This window comes from Lampris incognitus, chromosome 9, assembly GCF_029633865.1.
Source record: "Lampris incognitus isolate fLamInc1 chromosome 9, fLamInc1.hap2, whole genome shotgun sequence".
Lineage (NCBI taxonomy): Eukaryota > Metazoa > Chordata > Actinopteri > Lampriformes > Lampridae > Lampris > Lampris incognitus.
Genome location: NC_079219.1, coordinates 22,302,695 through 22,323,577, shown reverse-complemented (window position 1 = coordinate 22,323,577; position 20,883 = coordinate 22,302,695). Strand labels below are relative to the sequence as shown.

Sequence of the window (20,883 nt, the reverse complement as noted above, 5' to 3'; positions counted from 1 at the left end):
GATACGGCAGTCAACATGTGACACAATACGGCGGTTCAGTTTGGTTCCAGGTACGTATTGAGATACAAGCCGTGTACAAGCTTGTAGGCAGCTTCTGTGTGTCCTCATCTCAAACAAGCAAGCAATATTCCGTTTGCAAGATATCTATTTTACGTGCGTTATAATGTTGATTTATTTTGTCCTTGACGTGACCCATACTTTCACGCAGGCGCATATGCGTCAGTTGGTGTTTACGTATCAATGCTGTGAATGAGCAAGGCTAACGGCTGTAGCACAAACTATGGGTGTATAAATCCAATCCGACTTTTACTGTAAGGGATTATTTTTATAATTGTAATTCAAGCCATGAGTCTGGGAAGGTGTTGGAGGTACGCAGGAGTGGTTTCACGGGTCTTGAACAGCCGCGTCCTTCCCGTCGCTCATGTCTCCACTCGCTCACTGTCCAGCCTCCTCAATACGCACTCCCGTTACACACGTGAGTTTCGACAGATCGAACACTTTGTTTGTTTGTTTGTTTGTTTGTTTGTTTGTTTGTTTTTTTGGCCGAGTGCTGTTCACACTAATTCATATTCAAAGAGAACAATGTCAGATCCCCTTCTCACATAGTTCCTTGACCCCCGCAGATGCGCCTACGACATCGGACTGCTTGCGACGTCATTCCTGTTCCTCGACGGAAAGTACAGACGTGACCTATGAACGACTGAAACAGCTCCTCGCCGGCCGGGAGGCGGTGGTCATAGATGTCCGGGAGCCCTGGGAGCTCCGCGAATACGGCAACATCCCGGGGTCAATTAACGTCCCACGTGAGCGTGATCCTTCTCTTTCGTGTTTTAAAATCCCTAAACAAATAGAGCTGATAGTCATGAATTAAAGAAAAATACACCAATGTTGTTGGTGTCGAGTTATGTACATGGACTAGACTATTAAGGCATTTAGGGGTGGCTGTGGCATGTGACAGTTTTCATGGCTCACTTGCTCAGTGTGATCTGATGAATAATTTGATCGAAGTTTTGAATGCATCGTATTCTTTTGATATGAGTTCTTAAAAAGGTGTTATGTACAGTGAAAAGCACTGGATTTTCCAAATTACTGACTCTTGGCTCATTGAGTAAACCTATATACTTTAATTAGAGTGTCAGCCAGTGACAGACATTGACTCATCTCTAAAGCCGAATCTTTTTCTTCTTCTTACGGCTTGTTCCCTGTTTCCCAGGGGTCGCCACAGTGGATTTGATAGGTTTCGGGGTCGTTGTTAACCCGGGTTTATCTTTAAAGCCAAATAAAATTGGAAAATATAGTCCATGGCACCAGTTCAGGCCAGCGCAATGTCCTGTGCTCTATATTTCCAACAGTTGTTACTGGATCATGATTGGCCTTTTCATTTCATATTTTTGATTCTCTTATGCTCACAATTTGGTGTGTGTGTGTGTGTGTGTGTGTGTGTGTTTGCGTGCGTGCGTGCTCTACTTTAAGGTACCTGAAGAATCAGGTTCACTAAAATGCAAGAGGGCAGGAGGCTAAAAGCTACTTATCAAATCCATAAAATGTTACACCATTTCTGAACTGAATCAAACCTCCAGTATACATCAAGACTCTGTCTATAGATAGCTAGTGCTTTGTAGTCTAGGTGAATGATGTTATGCTGAACACTGTCTTACTAACATTCACTACATTGTTAAATTTTCATGTTGAAAAAGTTCACCATGAAAGAAATACTGTTCTTCTTCAAACAGCCATTTGTAGTTTACAGTTATACATGATCTTATCTGTAAGCGTCAGCAGAAGTGTACAAAGGACAGCCCTATCTAGCTAACGTTAACATTAGCTCACAAACTCGCTCATTCTGCCGAGCCATAAAGCTCACAAACACTAATGTCAAGTTTGTTTTACAGCTAAATCATTGTCATAGTAGTCACTCTTTCATTTAACTTCATAAAAGTTACATTTACTCATCTAACAGACCCTTTTATCCAAAGCACTTGCTTTGGATAGAAGCAATCAGGAATTAGCAGAGAAATATTTCTCCCAACAGTCGTGATAGAGCACCAAGTACACTGCTCAAAAAAATAAAGGGAACACCTAAAAACACAATATAGACCTCGATGAATGAAATATTTCAGCTGAAAATCTTTATTTATTAGACAGAGGAATGTGTTTAGAGAAAAATAACCTAAGAATGATCAATGGAAATCAAAATCATTAGCCCATTAAGGTCTGGATTCAGAATCATACTCAAAATCAAAGTGGAAAATGAGAACATAGGCTGATCCAACTTCTGTGGAAATTCTTCCAAGACGATTCAAAATGAGGCTCAGTAGTGTGTGTGGCCTCCACGTGCCTGTATGCACTCCCTACAATGTCTGGGAATGCTCCTGATGAGACGACGGATGGTCTCCTGAGGGATCTCCTCCCAGACCTGGATCAGGGCATCGGTCAACTCCTGGACAGTCTGTGGTGCGACATCGCGTTGGCGGATGGTACGAGACTTGATGTCCCAGAGGTGCTCGATTGGATTCAGGTCAGGGGAACGTGCAGGCCAGTCCATAGCATCAATGCCCTCGACATACAGGAACTGCTGACACACTCTGGCCACATGAGGACGAGCATTGTCATGCATGAGCAGGAACCCAGGGCCCACTGCACCAGCATATGGTCTGACAATGGTTCTGAGGATCTCATCCCGGTACCTAATGGCAGTCATGGTACCTCTGGCTAGCACGTAGAGGTCTGTGCGGCCCTCCAAGGATATGCCTCCCCAGACCATCACTGACCCACCGCCAAACCGGTCATGCTGGAGGATGTTGCAGGCAGCAGAACGTTCTCCACAGCGTCTCCAGACTCTCTCACGTCTGTCACATGTGTTCAGTGTGAACCTGCTCTCATCTGTGAAGAGCACAGGGCGCCAATGGCGAATCTGCCAACCAAGATATTCTCTGGCAAAGGTCAATCGGGCTGCACGGTGTTGGGCTGTGAGCACAGGCCCCAATTGTGGACGTCGGGCCCTCATACCATCCTCATGCATTCTGTTTCTCACTGTTTGAGCAGAAACCTGCACATTAGTGGCCTGTTGAAGGTCGTTTTGTAGGGCTCCGGCAGTGCTCCTCCTGTTCCTCCTTGCACAAAGGACCAGATAGCGGTCCTGCTGCGGGGTTGTTGTCCTTCTGCGGCCCCCTCCACGTCTCCTGGTGTACTGGCCTGTCTCCTGGTACCTCCTCCATGCTCTGGACACTGTGCTGGGAGATGCATCAAATCTTCTTGCCACAGCACGCATTGATGTGCCATCCTGGATGAGCTGCACTACCTGAGCAACTTCTGTAGGTTGCAGATACCGCCTCATGCCACCTCTAGTGGTGAGGGCACTAACAAAATGAAAAACTAACCAAAGATCGGCCAGAAAAGATGAGGACAGGCAAATGGTCTGTGGCCACCACCTGCAAATCCATTCCTTTTATAGGGGTTGTCTTGCAAATTGTCTAATTTCCACCTGGTGGAAATTAGACAATTTACCAACAGGTGAAATTGATTCACAAATCAGTGTTGCTTCCTAACTGGACAGGTTGATATCTCAAAAGTGTGATTGACTTGGAGCTACATTGCATTGCTTATGTGTTCCCTTTATTTTTTTGAGCAGTGTAGTTAATCATATCATAGCCAAGAACACAGGTCGTGTCAGGTGCATTTAGTGTAAGTGTGCCTTAGATCTTTAAGAAGGATTGATAGGAGATTCATCTTGCTGCATCTGCCACAAATGGCCTTGCTAAGATGACAGTCAGTGGTACCATATCTAAAGTTTGGCAACCTGAGCAGATTTGAGCAGACATGATAGTGGAAGGGCTGTGCTGTCCATCTAAACTTGATGTCAGAGAGGCGGCCAATCAGGAGAAACCCAGAGGCTGTTTTGGTTGTGATGGTTTTATCATGAATCAACAGGAAGTTTGGCAACAAATACAGTGCTTGGCTCAACAACACTTAAGTCACTTTTCTCAACTGATGTCTCTACCCTGGGTGGCAAGATGTGTGGAAGGTCAGCAGCTGCCACCCTGCTCCTCCTCTGTCACCCCGTCTCCACACAGTTGGCAGGTCAGACTTTACATTACGAGGGGGAATAAGATGCCATGGACTCCAAATATTCCTAGATGATCCTGATAAGTATATCAGTCTATTTAGTCCTACAAATTTGACACAATATCAAGAATAGGGTGGAGCGATACTGACAAAGCAAACATCACAATATTTTTGACTTAATATCTCTATCAACAATATTCCAATATTTTGAGGATGACTGGTGATGTGTTCATAGCATATTTACTCACTAAAACATTTGAGAACTGATCATTGATGTTGACTTTGATGACCAAACAGGTAGAGGCACTCATTGCCCATTTCACTGATCTATAACAGTATAATAAGTTCAAAAAGTTGAATCACTTCAGTGTAATTCAACCTTTAGGATGTTAGAATATTCCTTCCATCCATTAACCAAGCCGTTTATCCAAATTTGGGTCGCGGGATGTTGGAGCCTATCCCAGTAGTCATTGGGTGGCAGGCAGGGAGACACCTTGGACAGGCTGCCAGGCCATCACAGGGCCAACACATTCACACCTACAATATTCCTGTCACAATATTCCATTGACCAAAATCCCAGATGATGTCTAGTCTCATATCATGATATCAAAATGATGTCAATATATTGCTTAGATCACCAAGGCCCACACAATGAGTCTAGATTTATCTTGAGGTGCAAGTACAACACACCACTATAGTCGAGATCAACATCTGTGTACCTTTTATTTTACAGTGGGGCAAGTGAATGTTGCCCTCCAGCTGGACTCAGAGGAATTTAAGGAGAAGTATGGAGGAGATATGCCACAGCCAACAGATAATATTGTCTTCACCTGCCTGGCTGGAGTCAGGAGCAAGAAAGCACTTGACACAGCCACTTCGCTGGGCTACAACGAGTGAGAATGACTGTCTTTATGTTTCTTTGGCCAGTACATTCAATAGCATTGGTTCTCAATCCACAAATGGCGGCTGCAGCAGTACCATAGTTTAACATAAGGAAAAGACCCATTTGAGTAAAAAGGTAATGCTAATGAAAGTGTCATAGGGTAAGAACAACCTAGTTGTCCCTTAGTGTGCATAAAATATCTGTCATAATGGACATGAAACAGGCATTAAAAAAAAACAAATGGCACAAAGGATTACAGAAAGTGGCACCAACATATATGCATGGTATGCAAATATAGCTAGGTAGCTACTAAGTATGCATAAGTGAAGTTTATAGGAATATGGGTTCAAGCAGAGAGAATGGAATGAGAGTAGTTTTGTGTAGATCTCTGTCTTTCTCTCTCTCTCTCTCTCTCTCTCTCTCTCTCTCTCTCTCTCTCTCTCTCTGTGGCTCTGTCTTTCTATAGCAAGAGAGAGAGAGAGATGTAGAGGTATGTGTGTGTATAGACAAACACACTATATGGCCAAAATTATGTGGACACCCCTTCTAATGAATGGATTTGGCTATTTCAGATCCATCCATTGCTGGTAGATGCATAAAATCAAGCACACAGCGATGTAGTCTCTATAGACAAACATTGGCAGTAGAATGGGTCATACAGAAGAGCTCAGTGAATTTCAATGTGGCTCTGTCATAGGATACCATCTTTCCAACAAGTTAGTCAGTCAAGGGGGCGTCCGGGTGGCGTGGCCATCTATTCCGTTGCCTACCAACACAGGGATCGCCGATTCGAATCCCCATGTTACCTCCAGCTTGGTCGGGCGTCCCTACAATCACAATTGGCTGTGTCTGCGGGTGGGAAGCCGAATGTGGGTATGTGCCCTGGTCGTGGCACTAGTGCCTCCTCTGGTCAGTCGAGGCACCTGTTCGGGGGGGAGGGGGAACTGGGGGAATAGCGTGATCCTCCCACGCGCTATGTCCCCCTGGTGAAACTCCTCACTGTCAGATGAAAAGAAGCGGCTGGTGACTCCACATATATCAGAGGAAGCATGTGGTAGTCTGCAGCCCTCCCCGGCTCGGCAGAGGGGGTGGAGCAGTGACCGCGACAGCTCGGAAGAGTGGGATAGTTGGCCAAAAAATTCGCTTGGGAAGAAAAAGGGGGGAAATTTTTAAGAAAAAAAAAAAGTCAGGCAGTCAAATTTATGCCCTGGTAGATCTGCCCCGGTAAACTGTAAGTGCTTTTATATAAAGTGGAAACGTCAAGGAGCAACAACCGCTCAGTCATGGCGCGGTAGGCCACACAAGCTCACAGAACAGGGCTGCCGAGTGCTGAAGCACATAGTGCATAAAAATTGTCTGTCCTTAGTGGCAGCACTCACTACCCAGTCCCAGACTGCCTCTGGAAGCAGCGTCAGCACAAGAACTGTTCATTTGGAGCTTCATTAAATGGGTTTCCATGGCTGAGCAGCCGCACACAAGCCTGAGAGCTCCATGTGCAATGCCAAGTGTCGGCTGGAGTTTTTTTTTTTCTTTGGTTTTTTTTTTTTTTTTAACTTTTACCCAGGATATTACTGAGCATGTGTGCTCTTTTTCAGCAATGCTTTGCTACACATTCATACTGTTCCACACATTCACACCTGGGAACTGCCCAGTGCAACCAGTCTTCACTGGTGGCCATTGAGCAGCGCCACTGGAGCAGTTGGCTTGAGAGTGCCTTGCTCAATGGCACATCGGCTGTGGGTATTGAAGGAGGGGACAGTGCCGTTCATTCACTCCCCCCACCCACATTTTCCTGCCGGTCCGGGTATGGAACCGGCGACCTTCCGATCACAAGCCCACTTCTCTAAACTTTAGGCCACGGCTGCCCAAAGTGGAGTGGTGTAAAGCATACTGTCATTGGACTCTGGAGCAGTGGAAACACATTCTTGGGAGGGATGAATCATGCTTCACTGTCTGGCAGTCTGATGGACCAATCTGTGTTTGTCAGATGTCAGGAGAACGATACGTATCTGTCCGAATGCATAGTGCCAACTGTAAAGTTGGTAGATGAGGAATAATGGTCTGGGGCTGTTTTTCATGGTTTGGGCTAAGCCCCCTTAGTTCCAGTGAAGGGAAATCTTAATGCTACAGCATATAATGACATTCTAGAGAATTGTGTGTTTTGTGGCAACAGTTTGGGGGAAGGCCCTTTCTGGTTTCAGCATGACAGTGCCTCCATGCACAAAGTGATGTCCATAAAGACATGGTTTGCAGAGTTTGGTGTGGAAGAACTTGACTGGCCTGTACAGAGCGTTAACCTCAACCCCATCCAACACCTTTGGGATGAATTGGAATGCCGACTGTGAGCCAGGCCTTCTCCCCACCATCAGTGGGGAGCATGGTGGCCCAGTGGTTAGCGCTGTCGCCTCACAGCAAAGAAGGTCCTGGGTTCGAACCCCGGGGTTGTCCAACCTTGGGGGTCATCCCAGGTCGTCCTCTGTGTGGAGTTTGCATATTCTCCCCATGTCTATGGTGGGTTTTGTCTGGGTGCTGCGGTTTCCCCCACCATCAAAAAGACATGCATGTTTGGGTTAATACTGTTGTCTGTGCCCCTGACTGAGGCATGGCAAGATGAACTGGAGTTGGTCCCCGGGCGCTGCACGGCAGCTGCCCACTGCTCCAAACTACACAGCTAGGATGGGTTAAATGCAGAGAGAGAATTTCCCCACAGGGATTAATAAAGTGGTTTAAAAAAAAAGTGCCTCACTAATTTTCTTGTGGCTGAATGGGAGTAAATACTTGAAGCCATGTCCCAAAATCTATTCCAAAATCTGTTAAAGCAGCAAATCGGGGGGGGGGGGGTGTTCAACAAGCACATGTGGATGTGATGTTTGGGTGTCCACATACTTTTGGCCAAGTAGTGTGAATATATATGTATGCCTTCTCTTCACTCGACACAAGTTTATAGTATAAACACTGTCTGCCATTAACTGTAAATTAACTTTTAACTCAATTCCAAGCTGACAGGTGAAGTTTTTTATTACACTGAGATTCCGTATTTGTTTGCACCCGCAAAAAAAGGGTGACGTCTTATAATACATATAGTGTATCTTCAACCCACTTGAGGTTTTGAACAGTAGTGACACTGCTTTCTTAGTGTACCAAGCTCGCTGGAAAGTTTCCACACACCACAATCATAATATCTGAATGGAAATTAGGATAGGAAGCTACATAGGTCAGGAAGCTAACAATAGCTTTAGCCCAACCTACACAAATACACAGGAATATGCATGTTTGAAGTCTTTTGAGGGTCTTGAAGATACCATTGTACACTCAAACCACTGATTTATTTCTATTCTTTTTTTTTCTTTTTTCTTTTTTGTGATTTATCTGAGGTTTTCCTCTCTTTTTCCACATTCCAGTGTTCAGCATTATCCTGGTGGATGGCAAGACTGGGCGAAAAATGAACTAAAGTGATCCATGAGAAACAGAACAGTAACCTCAATCATCACACCTGATGAAAACAAAGATCTACTTTATTTAAATGAAATCCGTTATGGCCAGAGGGCTTTCTCGATATCAATAATCACTTTACAGCAAAAATGAGCTCTTGAACTACTATTTCCTCATACTAACCATTGCATGTTTTTTACAGTGCATTAGAATAATTTATAAACCTTTCAGTGACTCCATGCAAAAGTCATCCCAACCAAAGGTATATATGTAATCACTGTTGATTATAGTCTTTGCAAGATATAATCTGATTCTTTATAGTTTGGAGCGACTATAATGTGAACATTTTGATTTAATTATCAGGTCATATTTCTCTTTTCCTTTCCAGACAATCTATGCAAAATACTTTTTTTTTGGGTTTTTTTTTTTGGTATTTTTTAGTTTTGTTAGACAGCTATCATGAAAAGCAGACAGGAACTGTGGGGGGGGGGGGCATGGCTTGTAACAAATGTTTCCAGCTGGAATTGAACCAGCGACAGTTGTGGCCATGTTATATGCACTGTTCGCATACAACCATTCGGCAACGGATGCGCCCCCGCGAGGGACTACTGAACTGATTAATTTTGGTTTTGAAATCTTCCAATGCAAGATAAGAAAACATTTTTTTTTAATATTTTGTAAGTATTTAATTGTTAAGTGTTCATAGCAGCACTGATCTGTATAGTTCTTGCCAGCATAATTCAATAAAGAAAAAATGTTTTGAATAACAATCAACAGTCTTGTCAACAGTTTGAACTGTGGGACACATGTTTTTCTCATGGGCAACAATGGGTTTCCGAAAACCAAAAGCCAACAGTAGAGATATTTTTGGTATGTTTCTGCAGTAACCAAATTATATGATTACAAACATCATCATCTTTTGGCTTGTTCCCTGTTTACCAGGGGTCGCCACAGTGGATTTGATAGTTTCCATTGGTACCCTGTAAGGGCACAGAACCGATGGCGGTCGTTATTAACCCGGGCCTTGACCAAGCTGGTGTGTTTTTGTCAATCCGCATAATGATTTGGCAAAGTTTTACGTCGGATGCCCTTCCTGACACAACCACTAACCATAAGGATGGGTGCACAGGTAAAGCGCTGGATGCCATCCCAGTATTCATGGACTTGCGCCCATGCCTGTCGCCATACATAATATGATTATAAACATTAAGATGACAAAAACTGGAATTAGAATGATCAATGTATTCAATAGCGCTATCTATTATCTATAATCATCTCAATATGAATTTGTCACTCACCCTCCAGGGAACATTAGCAAATTCCTGTGTCATCCATGATGATGAATGGGAAAAGTAAATTTCCAAATTAGCCGTCTCCCCAAGTGATGACGGTAGAATATTTCTCCATGTAGATCACTGCTAGAAAACCTACCAAACAGAATACACTAAGATTATTGTTATGGTTCAAGTTACCAAAGGGCTATGTGTATGAATGGGTCTATTCAAAAATTGGTCTGCAACCTTTCTGATGTTACTCTTTGACACTGAATTGAAAACGGACAATTTATGGTTATGGATAGATTATTTTCTTCAGAACTGTTATTGTTATCATATAAATAATATTCAATGAGTGAACCAAAATTATTTCCAGTACATTTTGAATATGGGTGGTCCAAAAACTGTTCTTTTGATGGCATCACATTGCAAACTTTTTGTTCTGGTTTGAAAGAATGATGAACACAGGCCTAACAATGGACATGATAATTGCTACATTAAAGTGATTTATAAAAGTAAGCGCTGTATTAAGGAGAATTAACATTTGCTCTTCTCGGCCGGTTTATCAGGAGCACGCAGTGTGTAAGGTGTGGCAAAAGATGAGTAATGTTATTTGGCTGCATGCTGGGAAGGGCCGGGCGGTGGAGATAGAATCTGTTCACATCACTGAAACATGCAGCCTCCTCCCAAAGGAGTCCCACTGTGCTGCAAGGTCTGAGGTCACAGAGAGGAAATGGATATTCACTTATTGTAATCAAGTACTGACTGACAAGCCAGTTCCATTGCATATAGAGGAAACCGCAAATGTAAAGCATCTTATAATGGTTTTACATTTGGCGTGAGGGTTCGTTACCTGGCCTTTGTAGAATGTTCACACTTTTTTATCTGTCTACTCTACTTAGGTTTTCTAAGTTTATGAGGGTTGATGGCGGTGGCCAGTTAATGTTTACAGTAAATGCTATATTATTGGAACAGTCTTTGCTAAGCCTTGTCTGGGTGGCCCTGTAGGTGTCAGCTGAATATCTCCCTGGACAGGCACAGACCACAGCCTCTCTATCTCTGTGCCATGTGAACCGTAAACTCCAGACTGTTACCCCCCCACCCCCCTCCACTACCCCCCCCCACTACCTCATTTATCCTCTGAAGCAGTTAATTCCATTTTCTTTTCTTTTCTTTTTTTTGGGGGGGGGGGGCTTACTCCATTTAAATGTTGAAAACAGACCAGACTAATAAGTACTAATTTATGTCAAATCTTGCCAGGGCCCTTTCTCCCTCTGTGGTTGTGACCTCATCAGGTCACCCTCAAGCTTCTTCACAGCATGTAATTAAAGTCCCTCATCCCATCATAGCGGATCACATCAGCAGCGCACCTACTGGCTGCTGTGACAGACGGGGTGCTGCCTGCGTGCCCGTCTGCCATCGCATGGTGTAGTGTAGTGGACACCGAGGTGGCGGACATGGCGTAACTCTGCTCTTGCACATTATTCTGCAATAAAAACTGGATCAATAGGCGATGGGGCCTTCTCTGGAGAAATAAAAAGATTCAGCTTCATGCACACTATTGCTATCGCACCCTGAGCCTTGCCCACATGGCTCACCTCTTCACATGCAGCTGACAGATGTCTGACAAGCAGGTTAGGGCTTCGTTGGTGAGCAAGTTAGAGATTCCACAGGTGTGAGTTCATGCGCTGGCCCGCACTGGCCACAGCCTGGGCACGGCTGGCACCGGAGATATAAAACCTGAGACAAGGGGGACAAGCTGGGATGCATGAGAGAGAGCTGCAGCAGTAGTGAAGCACTAGTAAGCCACAGGCCCACGAAAAAAATATTGCACCAACCTTCCCTTCACCAGAAGCAGAAGAAGAAAAAAAAGGAAGCCAACAGCCGACACCATGAGCCGCAGCCCGGAGAGGATCTCGTCCTATCGCCGTCACTTCGAGGACAGCAGCTGCTCGTCCTACCAGGTTAGGCTGGCCAGCCCATCCCCCAGCAGGAGAGAGGCTCGACAGGCTTCTGCCGGCTTCTCCCGCAGCGGCGGAGCCAGCAGCATGCGTGTGGAGACAATGGGACGGAGGACTATCTCGGCTGCACGCAAATCCCGCGTGGCTGGAGCCAGGTACGTCATGTGAGCCACATACATACCTAGTGATCTGATAAACATGTACAGCTTTTTAGCTTCATACTAGAAGTTAACAAAGATTAGAAATGACCCTTCACTGTAAAATAGTTTTGATTGTTTTGAATTAATTTAAATATATTATCAGTAACTGTATGCATATACTTTCAACTTCTGCAAACGTAGACTGATGTAGGAAAGACGTGGAACTATTAGGAAAATATCCAACTGTGAGAAGTGAATACTGTAAATTAATATTGTAGTATTCAGACATGAGAAATGTAATCCATGATGCAACTATATTCTACTTCATTGTTTTTCTGCCTATACATTTCAGATTTATAAATTTTCTAATGAATTTGAGTGATTCATAGCCTGTGATTCCTGCCTTGATTCCTTCATGGCTCTGATGCAATGTCGTATCAAGTAATGGGTATTATTCAATCTGAAAAGAACCTTTTTTTTTCAAATACTAGATGTTTAAATAATAAGTGATGTCAGAGAATATCTGATTTAAGGATGAACCCAACTGTCAACAAATCTTATAGCTTCAGTATCCACACTTGTACTCTAATTTTTCAAAGCCGTTGGGAAAATTTCATCAATTTTTCATGACATTACAAAGTTGAACATGCAACATTTTCCACGTCAACACTTCTTAATATTTCCCCAAGTGAAAGCTCATCAAAAAATGTATAGAGCTATTACTGAAGATCAGAAACGGATACGGATTTATGACGGAGGGGATAAAGAAACAGATACGGATCACAGCATGCATTTCACACCTTTATCACAGCTCATCTGGAAAAGAAGAGTCAGTGTGAATAAAACGAAACAATACAGTATGTACGCTTCTCTCGTCAGTTTTGTTTTCTGGGGAACAGCCACAGGAGAGGATAAGCGCTGTTTGGCATGCTGTTATTGCCTTGTGCTCCTACAGATCTGATATGCACAGCTCTCAGGTCAGTGAGCGTCAAGCAGTCTTTGTTGACTTGTCGTTCCAGTGCAAGTGCTGGGGCTTTGGTATGTGTGGGCTTCGATGGGCAGGCTGCCATCGATCTGGATGTGGCTGCAGCCGAGAACCAGGAATACCTCAGCACCCGCACAAGTGAAAGAAAGGAAATGATTGTCCTGAACGACAGGCTGGCCACATATATTGAAAAGGTAAAATAAATAAAAGCACATTTTAGCTTTGTCTCATCAGTAAGTGTTTACAGTTTGTCTGAACATAGCTTGAATGTGAGCGGCACGGTGGCGCAGTGGTTAGCGTGTGTGTGTGTGTGTGTGTGTGTGTGTGTGTGTGTGTGGGCCCTGTGATGTTCTGGCGGCCTCTCCAGGGTGTCTCCCCATTTGCCGCCCAGTGACTGCTGGGATAGGCTCCAGCATCCCCGTGACCCTGTGTAGGATAAGCAGTGTGGATAATGGATGGATGGGTGGATGGCTTGAATGTGACACGAACAAAAGGCAAAATGAATAAAAACGTGTTTTTCTGAAAAACCGGGGCATATTATTCTCACCTATGTGAGCACATGGACAGGAAGCACACTGTGGTGTCTGATTCAGGCATACTTGTGACAACACAACGGATATCTGATTTGAAGTCCCTTTGCCGCTCCTGCAGGTTCGATCACTGGAGAAGCAGAACAAGCTGTTGGAGGCAGAAATTGAGGCCTACCAGAATCGCTTTGAGAAGCCAACAGGTCTGCGCCTCTTGTATGAGGAGCAGCTGAAGGAGCTGCGAAAGATTGCTGACCAGATGAGGGTTCAGCGGGTGAGACAGAACACACGTTGTTGCTCTTTTATTTTTACATTTCAAATTACCAAAAGAACATAAAGAGAAAAGTCTTTGTTTCTGGCGGGGGCTACGCCTCACCGAGCCCGAGAGGATCTGCTCAAGCAATGATACAAGACGTCAACTTGGTGTTTTCAAGGTTTGTTACCAGGTAACAGGCTTATTTCTGGCAGGCAAATGGAGAGGTGCCTCGGCGTGTTAGGGTGCTGTGGAGTACAGCTGTCTTCAGAAATGTTTTGAGCACAGATCAGATGACTCGATTACACACGCATGAGTGCACACATGCACACACACACACGCATATGCATGTGTATACACGCAGGTATAAAGTGCATGTATAAAATACAAAAAGGCTGATCCACATTTTGCACACAGCCTTACACACATACCTCCAGAACATCTAGACAACCATGTTACTTATGGTCTCTTGCTTTTTCAGGACATGGCCCTGGCTGCTAAAGAGTCCACAGCTGCTCAGTTGGACTCAGTGAAAGTCAAATATGAGGAGGCAGTTGAGCTGAGGAAGAAAGCTGAAATGCACATTGAGGCCTTCCGTCCTGTAAGTTAACAGCTTCTGAATACATTAGCCAGTTTCTCCCGCTACATTCAATGTCTTTATAACTCCAAACGGATAGGGTATCAATGTTTTGTGTTTCTCAGGATGTTGACAAAGCCACATCTTCACGCATTGCCTTGGAGAAACAACTGGAGCAGCTGGAAGTTGAAATTGAATTTCTGAAAAGGGTCCACCAACAGGTGGGTCTCATCTTTACGTCTTTATTTTATTTTTTTCTATAAAGACTTTTTCTATTTTGGTAATTACTCTGATTTATTTTTCCTTCCAGGAAATTGCTGAACTCATGAAGCAGATATATGCAGCTCATGTTTCGGCCGATAGCACCTTCGCCATGCCTGATCTGGCTGCTGCCTTGAAACAAATCCAAGCCCAGTATGATGAAATTGCATCCAAAAATCTCCAGGTAAAATAATGTGATAATCTGAAGGTAAAAGTCCATAGCCAAGACCACTGAATAGCAAATTAGTTTAGCTCCTTTTGTCACCCACCCATCAGTTGTCCTTTGTACCTTGATAGGAAATGGATTCGTGGTATAAGAACAAGTTTGAAGACATAACCAGTAAGACATCAAGACATGTGGACAAGGTTCGAAGCATCAGAGAAGAAATAGCAGGCGCGAAAAAGGATGTGGGTATAAAAGTGAAAAAATTGAATCTTTCTCATCGTTACAATAAATGAGCAAAAGTGAGAATTGATCATTGATGACAAAGTAAGTGTTACGTTGACATATGCAAAAATACTCCCTAAATGCTCAAGATCCAAAACAAAGAACAAGACTTGGATTCCCTGAGGACCAAGAATGAAGCTCTCGAGGCCAAGATCCTAGAGACACAGGAAAAGTGCAAGAAAGAGTTGGAGGACTTGAAGGTAAAGATGTGTAGGATATTCTCAAAACATACACACAAATGGACTCATATACACACATACACATGCAAACAATAATACATGCAAAAACCAAAACCTGCACTATATGGGGGACTCAGTTTTTTAGTGATGCCTGCATCCCATTGTGGCACATTACATAACAGGCACGGATCGAGGCCCTGCAGCTTCAGCTGAAATCCACAAAGGAGAAAATTGCACTGCACCTGTGTGAGTACCAGGACCTCCTGAATGTGAAGATGGCTCTGGAGATAGAGATTACAACTTACAGGTGATGGAACAACCAGCAGAAATCAAGCTTAGAGCCATCAATTGGTACATTAGGTCTGATATGTGTCTTTTTTTATTTCATTTTTACAGAAAACTGATTGAGGGAGAGGACCTGCGGCTCTCCGGCATGGTGCAAACTCTTTCCCTTACCAGTAGCAGCATGAGCATTGGTGGTGCTGGGATGAGCATAAGCATGGGTGGAATCGGTGGAAGAATGGGATCTGCTGGAGACATGGGCGGTCTTGGAGGAATGGGCACTCGGGGATTTGGTGCTGGCGGCGTAGGAGGAGGCAGTGGAGCTAGTGCTGGAGCGAAGGTTGGCAATGTTACGGGTGGTGCAGGAATTGACGCTGGGGGTGTTGGTAGCACAGGTGGTTCAGGTGTAGGTTTTAATGGAACCAATAGCAGCATGGGTGGAGGGAAGGGTGCCAATGGTATGGCAGCTCCTGCGGCTGGAGATGCAGGAATGAGAAGTGCTGAAGGAAGGGCCGGAGACAGCATGGGTGGTATCAGTTCGGTTGCGGGTGGAATGGGTGCTGATGGTGTGAAGGGTGGTGCTGGAAGCATGGGTGCTGGAGTAGGACATGGATCCTATGAATATGACGCCGCCATGGAAACCCATGAAGGGCAGGCCGTGGAGTTGACTGAGAGAAGAACAGTCCTTATCAGGTAAAGGTAACATCGGGTATCCCTCCGTTTCCTTCAAGCAGAGCTTCCTTTGAGGCCTGAGCATCAAACTGATTAAATTTTGGGATACAGTTTAATTAAGTATATTTGTACTCTTAAGCAACAAAGGCACTAGAAGACTGAAACCCAGACTTCATTAAAATTTTAAGTCAAGTTTATGTTGTTCGGCATCATTTAGAACCATACAGACAAAACTGTCTCTGATCGTTTAAGTATGGAAAGTATTGGTCAGCAAAAGATCAGCCTTCCAAAGCTATCATATAGTATCTCCTTATCTCCACAGCAGGCTGCTGTTTTCCCAGTAGAATCAAATGTTGTACTTTGAATAACTGCTTGATTGATTGGTGGCACCTCTAAAGTGACCCCAACATCAAGACACAGACATTAACAGCAACATCATGGTCTTAAACATGGCCTCATCCCCTAGCTTTAGCGTTTTCACTCATATAGCAAAGATAATATCGACCACCAAAAAAGAATCTAACTGCAATGGGCATGGTTTGGTCCGTTTACCCATACTGATACATTTCCCTTCCTCAGGACGGTTAAAAACGAGGATGATGTGCTGGAAACGGACCACCAGGAGCAGACTTACACCATCACTGGTGCAGCCGATGACTCTGATGACGAAGAAGCATAAATTACCATGTGACCCCCTGCCGCCCTTAAACCTTCACATCTCCTCTGAGCTTTGCTTTGACCAAGTCCCCGTGTTTGGCTGCTGACCTTTGCTCCTTGACCGGGACATGAAGACCCCGAGTGACCCCTTGCTACTAAGTCGAGCCTTTACCATAGGGCTAAAATGTGCCCCCCTAGGACCACTCAACATGGTCTCTAAACTTTTTGTGTGTCTTACGCTCCTCCTTTATTCCACTAGCAAATAAAGCTATCAGCATTCACTTGCTTTGTTCGTCTTGTTATTTGATGTCTCTTTTGTGAGCAAAGTTGAGTAGACTTGGAACAGGAATTTGGTTTGAGGTCCCTTATCAAAGCGACGAATAATAGATATTACAGCAATCTTTGCTTCTTCTTTCACTTGTATGAGAGTTCACTCGGAAGAGAGAGAGAGAGAGAAATGTTGCTTTTTCTGGGTGTGATGAAAGAAGTAAAAAAAAAAGGGGGGGACAGGCTGAAGGAAGCGAGGTACTGAGAGAACAGCGAAAGGGAGCGAGTCACCTGAGGGTCGAGTTGGTCGTCCTGACACTTTCTGAAGTGGTAGGGGAAGCGTCAACATGATTCTTCCCTGCAGCAAAGCGATGGCACACAGCCGTTTCCTGTCCCCATTCCATCCACATCCACACCTTTTCCTCCTGTCGCTGATCGGGAGCGATTGGATCTCGCCAGCACATGCCAAACATGCTCAGTGTACCATAGAGATAGAGCAGAGGCAGGGTGGCTGACACTTGGGACTGGGAGCCCAGACATGCAGCACGAATCCACTCACAGAAAAAGCAACAAAAATGAGGACAGGGTCACTGTTATACAGAATTATTATATTACATACTAGAATTATGGCAGCAACTGCACTGCTGTGGCATTAATATTACTGGAATGCGATTGAAATGTCATCTCCTCAAGGGAAGACTAAAAATCTGACATTTGTATGCACATTGATACTGTTATGTGCTGCTGCATTTATTTTCAATGCATCCTGGAATTTCAGGGCGATATGTTTGCAAAATAGTTGCACGTTTGGAAAGAAAAAAACAATTTTTTTTTTTGCAAAGAGCAATTTGAATTCCCTCATATGCATAAACAAGCACAGATGACCGTGTTATTGTGGACTAGGTGTGTTGTATCAGATTTTCTCTCAGTTTCCTCAGCAAAATAATGTGGAAAAAAAGGAAAAGGCTGCATATGTGTTGCTTACAGAAATTCATAAAGTAGCATAACAGCTTCAGTGCATATCTGCACCAGCTTCAGTGAAATAGAAGTAAACTGTTTCATAATTTTTTTCTCCCACAGGCACGACAGTGTTGCTTAAGTCATGTTTTTATTCATTTTGACAGAGTATAACAACAAATTGGGCATTCTTGGGGGAGAAAACAGCACACAATGCAAAAAAAAACAAAAAACAACAACGGATATGACACTGAAATAAGGAAATCAAGAAAGTAGCTTACCGTAAACGAGAATACACGAAGTGTTATTACTCACACCTCAACTATTATGCAACAAAACGTGACTCCTGTATATGCTGAGGATTTCTTTGTGAGGATATATATATATATATATATATATATATATATATATATATATATATATATATATATATATGTCTATCGAACCGATCAATATTCCTCCGGTACGTCATTTCCACATGCTGAGTCAGGCACAATTAGGAGAACCCAGAACCGTCAATCGAGCGCTTTAATGAGGAGCCGTCAGAGTCGATTGGTACATATCATTAGACTGCGTTTTGCTACAGCTGCTTATTAATGTGCATCCAACCGGAATGATATTTACCCAGGTCCGGTCATTATCACGAAATCGGTGAAAGAGACCCTCTCATCAATATGATGGGATGGACCTGATTAGCGGTATAATCAGCAGACGAGCGAGGCCTTACCTCTGCGTGAGGGGAGGGCGGTGATTTACAATATTACGTAGCGCCATCCAGGGTGCTGTCACCCCCCATTATATCCACCTGCCACCGCCCATCCGGAAGGCGAAACACACAGTACAAGAATACAAAAGCCGACCCAAGATGCAATGATGGGGCAGCATGAGTGACGCGGTGACATGTTTAAGTTCACGTCTCCCATCTTGAGTTTAACTCGGAGGTTAGCAAGTGCAGTGTTGTAGCTGCGACTCGTTTTATATAACACTGAAATTACACGAAACGAAATTCAGTCAGGTTTATTTCGCCATTGGATCGTTTCACAATACGACGTTGAAATGTTTTGATCTATCCAGCCCAGATTTTTAAAAAAAATTCCTTTTTTTTTAACTCTGCAAATAAACTCGTCCTGCCAAGCGCGTGCAAATTAATGCCGTGCGTTCAACACACACGGATGGCCGCCGACAGGGAGGGAAACGTTTTGCTATTTTCATTCATCAAGGGGGGGGGGGGCAAAGGAACTCTTGTCTGAATTTTTTGTCTGAAATAATAACTTTGACTTTGTCTAAAATATCTCGCCTTTTTAAGCATATAAAAAAAGCCATGCTCTTTCAGTCGTAGGTTAAGGTTGTTTACACTTGCTCATTGACACGATGTGCAGTTTCTGCAGAAACACACTGCGTTGCCAGTTAGGTCAGCAACCTAACCATCGCCCTATACAAGGAGGGGTGGGGGGTGGGGGGATGCTGGGTTTACTCAAATAAAATAACGAAGCCTCCTTTCGCGCAGAAGGGCAAAAGCTGCGACTTCTTTGAAACCCAGTGACTTTCTGTCACTTGTTTGTGCGCGCATGCTGCAAGTGGCCGAGGGCCCGGCGAGGAGGGGAGGAGGAGGAGGGCTGACACGCTGCCCCATTCAGCGTGCGAGAGATCCTCCCCCCTCCCCTCGCGCAGGAATGAACTTCACAAACACATCTCTCTCGCGCTAAACGCGTCCGACAGCACAGAGAATCGGGCGGAGTGACAGCTCCTTTCTGGCGCAGTCGGGTGAGAAAAGGTATGAATTTATAAGGTACACCGAAACATATCAATTCAGGCCGCTCCGCGCGCCTTTCTCCGCGCCCTCTCAACCGGAAACAATGGCGTTTAAGTTAGGGAAATCTGCCTGAAAAGCCGGCGCGGACTTTGTAGGGGACTTTGAATAACTGAAACGGCGCGGCCCACTCGCGAAGAAAAGAGCACCGTTTAAAACGAGAGCCGCTAGCACGCATGAACAGCGCTGAATCGAGGAGGGGTCATTTATTTAGCTATAGCCTCTAATGCGATTTTGAATATTAGTCTGGGTTAAAATCCCAATCATGTCATCTGGTGGGAGTCCCATACAAGCATAATTACTATTCAAGTGCCTCGGTAATGTCCCGCCACCCGCATCAACGCAGCTGGTCTGCTCGCTGCCCAGCTCGCATGTTCTCATATTCGGCAGGTTCGCGAGGAGGTGAAGACACGCAGGCGAAACGGAGACGAGGAAGACACCACCCCAAGGTGTAATGGGCGGTCGTCGAGGGGTATGTTAAGTCCTAAAGGCTGTATTTTAGATTTCTTGCCTTGAGAAAATGAACACACACACACACACACACACACACATACACACACACACACACACACACACACACACACACACACACACACACACACACACACACACACACACACACACTATACATTAACGCATCAAAGGTGACCACATTAAAAACCGAGGTGCGCAGCTTTGGACAAAATAATCCAAAACCAAAAGAGATTCGTATCATTTACAAGACGAAATGATTTGAAAGTGACACGTATCGTGGGAAAAACAGGCCACAAGCCCCGTTGCGGAGCAGGACAAAAGGTTTTGGGGGTCTTCCGAAAAATGATCCAAACCAAGTTTATGGGTTGACACAAACGTGTTTTCTTCTGAGCCCGTGGGGGTCTTCGATTGTAGCCCCCCTCTGAAACCCTGCAAAGGGGAGGTGGGCGATGAACCCTTGGCACCCCCCCCCCGACCGAAAGTATGGCTTCAGAGCATCAATAGGGATTCCTGGTGGGGCATTGGTCCTTATATTTATCGCATTGCTCCGCAGACAGGTTGTTCCTCTCTATTCACGGCTCATTAATGGCCTACCAGTTTCATCAGAGCCCCGCCGTTTAGGCCATAAAACTGACGTGCTGGCAAGAGCCAAGCACGGCAAACCAGGCCAGCTCTCATAAAACACGTCCCCCCCCTCCGCTAAAGCCCCATGCACTTCTTTGGAAGGTCGTTATTTAAATTGAGTATAAAAAAAGGAAGAAAGAAGAAGAAGAAGTGGA

At 44.5% G+C, this 20,883-nt stretch overlaps 2 protein-coding genes across 2 annotated transcripts; both read left to right on the top strand.

The window, feature by feature from the left end:
* Positions 1-9,427, top strand: tstd3 (thiosulfate sulfurtransferase like domain containing 3). The gene is made up of 5 exons (XM_056286403.1): positions 1-50; positions 344-475; positions 624-803; positions 4,799-4,958; positions 8,350-9,427. Exons 2-5 carry the CDS (start codon positions 346-348, stop codon positions 8,402-8,404), a joined length of 525 nt encoding a protein of 174 aa, XP_056142378.1. The 5' UTR covers positions 1-50; positions 344-345; the 3' UTR covers positions 8,405-9,427.
* A 2,119-nt stretch (positions 9,428-11,546) lies between these two features.
* zgc:172323 (uncharacterized protein LOC564165 homolog) lies at positions 11,547-15,296 on the top strand. The gene is made up of 9 exons (XM_056286850.1): positions 11,547-11,770; positions 12,775-12,934; positions 13,392-13,541; positions 14,002-14,121; positions 14,223-14,318; positions 14,408-14,542; positions 14,656-14,766; positions 14,896-15,006; positions 15,168-15,296. The coding sequence occupies exons 1-9, from the start codon at positions 11,547-11,549 to the stop codon at positions 15,294-15,296; spliced, it is 1,236 nt and encodes a 411-aa protein (XP_056142825.1).
* Positions 15,297-20,883: the final 5,587 nt, after the last annotated feature.